The 10,283-nt window shown below is 44.0% G+C and overlaps 1 protein-coding gene across 1 annotated transcript; it reads right to left on the reverse strand.

Moving 5' to 3' along the window:
• Positions 1-6,066: 6,066 nt before the first annotated feature.
• VPS37B (vacuolar protein sorting 37 homolog B (S. cerevisiae)) lies at positions 6,067-8,580 on the reverse strand. Its single transcript, XM_010188367.1, has 3 exons — positions 8,413-8,580; positions 7,713-7,795; positions 6,067-6,621 (listed from the first exon to the last, which is right to left on the reverse strand). The coding sequence occupies exons 1-3, from the start codon at positions 8,555-8,557 to the stop codon at positions 6,121-6,123; spliced, it is 729 nt and encodes a 242-aa protein (XP_010186669.1). The 5' UTR covers positions 8,558-8,580; the 3' UTR covers positions 6,067-6,120.
• Positions 8,581-10,283: the final 1,703 nt, after the last annotated feature.

Below are 10,283 nucleotides of genomic sequence, written 5' to 3' on the forward strand. Positions count from 1 at the left end.
GTCTTTATTTATAGCCGATGATAAAGATCTATTTGCCGAGACTGACGTCAGCACAACCACTCACCACGTTACATTTCATCATGGAAATACTGATTAATCAAGAATGCCAGCTTTTGAATCTCGCTCCTGCAAGTCTGGCCACAGCTATATTAAGAGGTTAAAGAATTCAAAAGTAAAGTAAAACATGGCTTTAAGAACGATGCTACAGGTTAACATAACTTGTTCAGTACCACTGCAGGGTCAGTGATTTACCTAAACGGATACAGAGGCTGCAGGTGAAAGAACCCAGGCCAGCACAGAGTCTCAGAAAACAGCAGCAGAAATAAAAACAAGCTCCAAAGGTGACTTAAAGTGTAACCTAAGCGGCTAATTTTTATACCAAATTAAGCTTATTTTCCAGGCTAAGGGTTTGGTTTTTTTTTCTTAATTCCTACACTTTTTGGAAAGTATTTGCTATTTGTAGTAGGAAAAAAACGTCACAAGTGCAAGCTGTGTATGCAAAGGTTTATTTTAAGACTCCATGAAGACATCCTGCTGTGCAGGATCCAATTTGCTAATGCCTTTTAAATACCATTACTCTATCTGTGGAGAGAGGAACACGTTTAACTTGATGTGCTCCTAAGAACAAGCTTTCCTCAGTACCTGTAAGAAAAGCACCGCAAAAAAACGAGAGGGAAGTTGTGAACTGTTACATTCCGCTCCCTTCCACCCAGGTTGGTAAAGCACTCTCTATTTTCTTGCAGCAGCTTTTAAGCAGCCTGGTGTCACAGCCCTCCTTTCCCCACCAGCCAGAGCTCTATAACCACACATCAGCCTGAACACAGCACACCAAGCCACTGAGCTTCAGCAGCAGCATTGCTACAGAGGGCATCGTGTACAAAACACAGTGTCTTACATCATTGGGGAAAAAACTGCACTGAAATCAAGCACACACATTGGAAACACTGCCCTGGCATGCTTGAGGAAGTCAGGTTAAAAAAAAAGAAACCAAAACTTCTGTAAGAGTAGGTTTTTAAGAGCTCTTAATTAAAGCCACCCACTTGCAAGGTATTTTATTTCCCTTCCTCCTAACCTGCCAGCAGAGGATGGCTCACACGCATTTGGGCAGTGCTATTTAGTGACAGTACTTCCCACATAGCCCCATCAGAAAAATGACTTGGGAAATGCAGCAGTATCAGCTAGCACAGCCATTTAACAAATGCCTTTAACAAACACGTCTTGCTCCTGGCAGGCGTGTGTCAGGGCTGGCCAACGCGCAGCTGAGGAGGACTCATCACAGGAATGAGCGGTGCTGCAGGGCCCAAGGCAGCTTCCACTGAGAAGGGACAAGTGGAGCCACGTGAAGCACCATCAGTGGATCACTGACACATCGCCTGCCTTCTGTGACTTGGCTTTTTTTGGTACCCATTACACAACTGTCCCGTTACATTACTGCCCCTACCTGGCATTTCTGACCGTGCTGGGGTTCTCCTTTGCACTGGGACCAATCCCACCCAGAGCCATCTCCTGGTGCCTGTGCTCCACCAGGAGGGCCCATTCCAACGCCAGTCTGGGAACAGGCACTTCGCAAAGCTTCGCATGCACCTTCGTCAAGCTGCAAAACAAATCCTTTGGAGAGCCACGTTAACGAACTGCAGCTTTTACATAACCCCAGCCCCTTCCCTCGCCCACCTGCACTGAGTCAGCTCAAGCTTTCCTCAGCTGAAGCTCCCTGTTTCTGCTGCAGCAGAGGGTTCTCACAGCTCCGTAGCCACCACAAATGGAACCTATCATGAAACAATTAAAAAGGGGGTTTTCTTCTATACATTATCAGTCATTCTGCAGTAGGGTTTCTATTTCACATTGCTATTAAAGTGACAGATGTTACAGAAAATTACATCAGGTCCTTTCCGCCCTCTGACTCATATTCCTAAATAACTTTGGTTGACTCATTTCTCCTAACTTGTTTTGGCTGAAATCTAAGTTTTTCCTCTTTTAACAAATAAAAGTGGCTTCCCCCCTTCCTTCACCTTTTCCAGGTGAAGATTCTGAACACTGCCACTATCCCAGCTAATTGTATGAACCGAAAACAAAGGGATTCTACCTAGCAGGACAGCCCCCCTCCCTCCTGCCATGACTACAACCTGCAGAATCCACTCTGAGCATCCTTATCCTCCAGCAGCTACACACAAAATGCGCTTGCTATATCCAGTCATGAAAAACATGGCCAGCAGATTTACTATTAATAATAAAAGTTATTTTCTTGCAAATGTTATAGTCTACATTCACCTACAACTGTTTTTTGTTGCTACATAACAACCATAATTTGTACTAAAACCATTACCATAACTCCACCATGATGCAATGAAGCCACAACAGGAACTCAGCACCAAGAGAGATATGCTATTTTATTTAAAATCAGACCACAGTAGATTACAGAAAGACTTTATTATGCAAACAAATCCACTGTACGTTTCACCACTTGCTAGGCATATAAAACTGCCCCTTGATTCACTGTCCAGGATTAAACAGAGGAATCACTCAGGTGCAGGATGCCTCCACTTCCTCAGTGTTTGCCAGGCAGCTCCGTGTTCAGGCCCAAGGAGCTGCCCATTCGAGCTCTGTATCCCAGTCACGATTCCAGTTTGCAAGGGCAGAGAAGTCCCAAAAGGGGAGGAGACCGAGGTTGTGGAAGTTGGGGCACTAAAGGTAAGGGTTACCCGTGGGGCTCTGCCTCCTGGCACCCCATGAGGATTCACTCCCTGCAGTCCCCGGGGGTACGAAGGTGCCCCGTGCGCATCAGCAGTGCCAGGACAACCGACCCCGCTGCCCGCAGCAGACAGCACCGAGTGCACAGAAACTCCTCCAGTCAGAGCTGCCCAGTGCTGACCAGCAAACACCAACCACGTACAACTGAGTCAGCCGTAACTTACAAACTGCAAACGAAGACCGGCAAAAGTCATGCCATCCAAAGAGAGCATTTTCAATGCTACCAACACTCTAAAGCCGTGTTACACATCGTATTTAGAAGATTTTTCTCCACTCCAATTGCTTTGGGGAAGTATATGCTATTTGCAGCAGACATTAAAAATCCTCAAGACAACATTATAACATATATATTTTGGCAAGCACACTGAGTCGCCTCCTCTCAAGTCTCAGCTTGCCTATGGCATTTTAATCTCACTATCTTATAAACAGTGCAAATTAGTACAAGTCTACACATCCTAGCCAAAGCAGAACTTATTTATCAGCTATCACAACGGGAGAGCTGTCGAAGGGCCACAGGTCAAAAGCACCGATGTACCTCTCGCCCCACTCATTCAGGTTAGTGTTCTGTAACGTGTTTCTGAAAGGATTTCAACAGCTTTCCACAGCCATCTTTCTCCTCTACCCTTCAGCGTCACCAGCAGTCAAGTATGTATTTAGAGTCTGTGTGCACGCACACACAATTAATGGCAAATATTTTCCATGAGCAGCTGGATTTCAGTTATGAGACTGCAATAACTGAAACATCACGAGTTACATTACCTACGTTCACACTTACCCACCAGTGAAGGCAACTATGAGCTTACAAATAGCAGATACAGCCTCTGTTTTTATTTTTCTGAAGTACGAGGGTGAGTTTTTTTGTAAGAGAAAGTGCTCTTGAAGAGCCCTTACATTAGAGTTGAGCAATGGCCATTCGAACGATAAAAATGCTAAGATCCTAGTATTACAATCACGAGTAGTGATCCTAAGGCACATCAGCCACATGCATATGCAATAATGCATTGTTTTGCTTTCAGACAGAAAAATTGCATTAGCTTTGTCTGTGTTTAGTTTGCACAAGAGTTTGTTTCTAGATAAAGTATCCCTGAAAGGTCACGTTATCACAAAAGTTACCAAAAGACAGAAAATTTAACAAGTAGTAAAAATATTTTTGGACTCCTAATACCGATAAAGTTAGATACATAAAACGCAGTGCAAATTCACAATACACTTATCTATCACCTCCATCACTTCTGAGGATTTTCAACCCTCGGAAAAAAAGTTGGCACTTGATAAGTGTGAAATAGACCTGGTTGTTTTTATTAAACGTTAGTAAAACTAATTTGAGTGTTTGAGAGTTTGTGTGTAGCAGGCTCAGAGTACGAGTTTCCGTACTCAGTCTCCATCCTGGTAGCCCCCACCCACTTCAGTTCTTCCTGGGACACAAACCTTTTCTACCGCAGACTTCTGTTTAGCATCCAGATACGACAGCTGCCATCCAAACACCAGCACTAATAGCACAGCAAAATTACTTTGAAACGAGTCATAATTAACCATGCTTATATGAAGCTTCACTGAGAAAATAATGCCAGGAAAAGATAGTACACTATTTTAAAAACAACACAGCCTGTACCATCACTAGATTACAGAAAAAACACACTTTGCAAACAAATCCAATGCACGTTGCTTCACAAAATCCCCCATCCCCAGAAACTTTCCAGACTTACCCTGGGGAATTGGTTCAGATGCCAGTAACACTGACCAACCTTCTGCCCTTTGTCTTCAGAAGACAAAACAAGCCAAATAATTGTATTTTCAGAATAGAGAGCTTCCTGTTATGAGCTTAATTTCAGATTAGTATTTGCTAGCAGCCACCACACTCCAGAGGAAATGATTATGGGACAGTCAAGGGCCTTACGGAAAGAAAAAAAACCAGATATTCTATGTTGACTGCTGCTGTTTGTAGTACAGACCTCCAAACAATGGAGTGCCTTCCAGGACAACGACATGAAAACGGTTTTAAATCATGCAGGGGCTGTGAGTTTCTGAAATTAGCATTAATTACCTGAAAGTTGTTTGTGGATGTGAGAAACTGATAATGAATTTACAGACGCATTCTGTGCAAGCAACAAGCGTTAAGATTTGCCTCCCCCAATGGTAGATTAAAATACCAGCATGTGTCTGCACCTCCGGCTTCAAGAGTCACGTTGAGAGAGAAATCTGAGCTCCCCTAAAAAGCCTCCGTCTCCGGTGGCATGAGAAGTCAAGAACGGGTTATGGAAGATGCAAACAGCCACCATGGAGTCCAAAAAGCTTTTCTGTTTTGTCTGCTTGCAGAGAAACGTTAACTGCAAACTCCAGATCGATGCACATACCAAAAACTACAAATCTAAAATAAATGAGGGAAGTTAAAAATAGTTCTGATGAGCAAGAGACTGAGTTTGAGAGCTAAAATGAAATCGTGGAGCTTCAAGTGGGGCATTACATGATGTGAAAACCCAGTATTTGATTAAGAAAATACCCTGCCTAGAATCCTGGAATCACATGGTATCAAAAGCTAAGCACCTGTGTAAAAAAATCGCTTCTGTATCCAAGGTGTCAAAAAGAAAAACAAAACGTAAGAAAGAGTCTTAATAGGCAAGGAAACACCAATGCCTGGTAAAGTTTCTATAAAACTCTGAACTGGCTCTACAAACAGTTTAGTTTAACTTCACGAGACCAGGACTCTCAGGATATCAAGCTCTTCAGGACTGAGAGGAGCATGTACTTCTATGAGGAAAAGCCTAAGGTAACAACTGAAATGTAGACATGAAACTCCTGTCACTTTTGCTGCCCAAAAACCACCGAATTGTTTCTGACAAGAGTTTTGGCTCTGTGAGCTCTGGAGACATCGTGCGCCTGAACACACTGCAAAGGACAGTGCTGCAGCTCATCGCAGCTCCGTGCCCGGTGTCCAGGTACAGCTGTCACCACCCAAACACCAGCCCTGACAGGGAGTTCTCTCGAGACACAAACAGCTCCCAGTTTGCTGCACCCACATCCAGCTGCGATGGGAACACATCGGACAGGAGAGGATGCCGATTTACCACCACTAAAGAATTCAGAGCATGATTCAGTTTGTAACGGCAGGAAATCCACGGTACGTTTTTCACAATTTGATGGATTTAGAAAAATTAGATCCTATCGCTTTCCTAGAAAAACCTTGTTGTCACTGATATTTAATAACAAAAATAATCACATTTACCAAATGCAATTGCAAGCCTCTGTGCCACAGCTCGAATTCTGTACTCCGTTGTGCAAAACCCAGAGGCTTTCCATCGCCTATATCAAGTCTCTGATGGGGAGAAAAAGGAAAGATAAGCACCAATACATAAATTAGGCGCACCAAACTATTCACTGGAGGATAAAGCCAGGATGCGGTGGCAGGCGAGGTGGTCTTTGGGGAAGAGCTGGAGGATACTGCGGTAGGAACTGCGCTGGGTATCCCGGCTGTGGCATCTGACTCACAGGCTGCACTCCTGGGCGAGGGGGGAGCGGAGGATATGGAGCACCTGGATGAGAAACTGCTGGTCCTGAACCCATGGCTGCAGTAAATGGAGTAGGGAAGCGTCCTGCTGGGACTGAGGAAGGTGGAGGGGGTGGTATCCGTCGGGGTACAGCGGAGGGGGGAGTGTTTGCATCCGAAGTGTAGGAATCCTGAGGTGCTGGTGTGGTCTCGGGTGCTCTGGGCTGTGCCTGTGGCTGACTCTGTGGCAGTCTCTGTCCCTTCAGCACCATTTCTTGGAGCTTCTCAATCTTGACACGCCGCAGGTGAGCCAGTTTGCGCTTGCTCTGGTACTCGTCAATGAAGGAATCCAGTGGGATTTCACCATCAAGAAATTTTTCTGCCATATTCTGTCAAATATGGAACAATCTTTTAGAAAATGTCATACTGCAAGAGAATCTAAATGGCTCACATCCCAAAAATAGCCTAAAGTTGCCTGTGATTTTCCAGCTTGCATATGGAAGATGACTGGCATCCCGAGACTTCTGAGCAGAATTTTGAATTAGTCATTGCTCAGAAGCACTGGGAGTTAAATACCATTTTTGCTTAAATTTATACTGAAGCAACAGCAGGGAGAACATCTGAATCTAGCTCTGAACATTCCCCTGCTCATCAGAGATAGGAATAAACCAAGTCCAACAGCTTCCCAGACTGCCTGCAGTGCCATCAGAAGCATGGAGACCTCTGCAAGCCTTGGTGCAGAGAGGCAGATTACTGCCAAGCCAGGTTTAACACTCACGCTCACTTGTGGCTTTGGGTAAATGATGGTTAATCATTAAGAGAGGTGACCATACATATAAGCACAAAATTCAGCTTGTTCTGGGAATGTCTTGTGATTACAGCTCAGGGTCAATAAGCAGATTTTTTTTTTCCCTTAATGCTAACATGCTGTGCAGTTACAGAGGACATCCTGCAGGCAAATCAGCAAACCCAAACACTTCCGTTATTCTGAAAACAGACCTTCAAGCGCTTGTACCACTGGCACCTAGACAGATGCAATGAAATCACAATGGAGTACTTCACTGGAAATGCTGGAGAAAACACCACGCAAGCACAGGTTTTCATTAAGTTACTAACTGACATTTGCAACAGATAAATACATGCATCAGGCAAACACAATTAAAAACTATTCCACATCTATATGCTACGAGTTTGAAGGCAATGCCAAGGAACAAAGAGGGTTTGGCTTGGCTTTCTTTTCTGAAAAGGAGCGTTTTCTCTCTTAAAACTTCATAAACATTAAGAGGAATAAATTACTCGCATAAAAAAAATTCTCACTGAAATCAAATGACTATTCACTGGAGTTCAAAGCAGAGACCAGATCATATTCTTCAAAATACGCCTTTAGTGCATTACAGGTTCAACACCACACTGCAGCCAGGGACACTGAAAGCCTTCGGTAATGGCTGTAAGAGGTGGAATTGAAGGGTGTAGGCATTACCTCAGTGTCCTCCTCAATCTTAGCCCCCTCAGTCTGCAGCAAGGCGAGCAGCGTCTCCAGTGAGGCGTTACTGGATTGTCGGTCTGCAACGGCACGAGAAGAGCAGCAAATGGCAGTAAATGGCTCTAAGGGACTTTAACTGGAGCTGTACAGCTCCAGCAAGACAAACACTTCTAAGGCACATATGTACAGTAAGAAAAGATATTAAGCAGTTGAGGAATATTGTCGGAGCGCTGTAAGCTGAAATTTAATTACAATTACATAATATTGAAAGACAAAGCACTTCAGCAGGTGTAGCATCAGATGTACAGTACTTCATAATTCCGTATGATTCTTCATAATTCCAAAAGTTACATGCAATATTCTGTTTGACTAGTGATTAATCACTGAAAATCCAAATTACGTTTAGCTTTTTAGCAAGGTAAACAAACGTGATCATTTAGGGAACTGCAGGTCAACAACAGGTAGGGAACCACACAGTAATAGAAAGAATCCAGAGGTATCTGTTACTAGGTGTAACAGATAGTTCATAAATCACTAGAAGCGTGACCTATTTCAGAACTACACAAGAATGACATTTCATTTTGTACCCTAATTCACACAGCTAAAGATGAGACACCGAAAACATACCAAAAAAGTGTAACAGATTTACATACACTTAGAAAAATAGCAAATCAAAATCGTCAACAGAAGATGTTACCTAGTTTTGTTTTCTTTATCTGGTATGCTTCAAAAAGAACTTGCAGCTCTTGATATTTTTCAGTCAAATTAGATTTCAAAGACTCCAACTTCGGCTGGTACAGAAGATTGCCTTCTGCCAGGCTGCGGTTGCTGGCAAGAGTCATGTCCTTGCTGTGCTGAACATTTTGGGCCTGGAAAAAAAGAAGAGTGCATGAAATGACAGTGAAAATATTAAGCAAGACTAACGGTTATCTAGAGAAATACGAGCATTTCAAAATTTCTAAATAAACCACAAAAGTAAGCTCACTGTGAAAATGAGTACTACGGTATTGGACCTGCCTCTAATTCCAATGCGTATGGACTTTTTATGAGTAGTGGGAGTGCCTGCTGGTTTGGTGGGTAGGGTCAGCTTCAGCTGTTCTGCTCTTTTCCCACAACACCTCTTTTCTGCTCCACAAAATCCTCTCTCAAAACCTGTATTTTTACTGCTCTACTAACACATTCTTTTCCTAGCGTACCATCTAGAAGGAGTGAGCAGCTCTGTGCCATGAGCTGCACACTGAAACCACCCAGAATGACAACTGACTGTTGAAGTTCATGGGGGAAAGACCTCCAGAGGCAGTGCCCTGGAATAAGGAGACGTCCCTTCAGTTGTGAGCACCTGGGAATGAATCACTTTCTGCACAGGAGTTAATACTGATCTGGAAACACTCCTGCACGTTTTCTACGTGCCGCAGAGCTCATTGAACAGTTTTCTTCTCCAGGCTGGAAATGACAACTACTTGAGGAGTTTGTGCTGTCAGTATGGACTCCTAAGAGCCCTCTCTCCTCTGGGGGTTGGCAGCGGTGCCTGTGAAGGCTCCTGCGGGCAGAGGGGCCTTTGCCTGACCAGATCAGGACCCACGTTCCTGCTGTGCCCAGCTGCCTGCCAGAGGTTTCACGCCAGCACCACAGCAGTGGTTGCTGGGCAGAACCCAGGCTCTGGGCACCCACACATTCATTTCTGCTGAGCGGCACAGGAGTGCTCTTCATGTCACCCCACTTTCTTCTGATTCTTGTTCCAAATGTACATCAAGTCTGACCTGGATGCACTTTTACTCACTATTTGATGTGGATGATGTTTCTTTCCCACCTCATGCCACCACCCTCACTGTTGCACCTAATGAACGCTGACAGATAAAGCAACAGTTGCTCCTAGAGAAATATCTGAATCCCAGCAGTAACATGCAACAGGACCGCAGAGGAACGTCATCTTTTATCTTATTAAAATGCAGAAAACTAAGACTGCATCACTACAGTGCCTTCTCTAGAATATTCTTCTCAAAATATGCTAAATCAATCCTAGACTGATGGCAAAATCTTGTTTTTCAGTGTAGTCCTTCTGCTTAAGACATCCTGGCCCGAAGACACAGTTCCTAAAGAGCAAATGGCAATTCTCAGAAAACCAAGGTTCAGTGAGACTTTGAGTTTGCTCACACACACACACACACACACAGAGAGAGGCAATGTTATCAGTGCAGTCCTCATGAGCCTTGGGAAAGCTGCACGTCTGGGGAAGTCTGCCCTGGATGTCACAGTAGATCTGTTACAATATGCAGACTTCAAAAGGAAGAGAAAACAACCAAGGGATCTGATTTTAGATTTTCAGTCTGGACCAACAAGTGGGGTGATTTTCCCATGGCACCACAGACTGAGTCTATGAAGCTGCCATCAAAATCAAGGAAATATTTGGTATGCCCCTTTAGCCCATATCATTTCTGTTCAGTTATAGCAGATCTTATTTACGGGCAGTTGCACCAAATTCAGCGCACACATGATGAGTACGGTGCTTTCTTCCTCTCACACTCATGGGTGGATATGGGAGAGCCACATCTCAGAAACAGGGAAAGA

Source organism: Mesitornis unicolor, unplaced genomic scaffold (genome assembly GCF_000695765.1).
Source record: "Mesitornis unicolor isolate BGI_N332 unplaced genomic scaffold, ASM69576v1 scaffold23977, whole genome shotgun sequence".
In the NCBI taxonomy this organism is placed as follows: Eukaryota; Metazoa; Chordata; class Aves; order Mesitornithiformes; family Mesitornithidae; genus Mesitornis; species Mesitornis unicolor.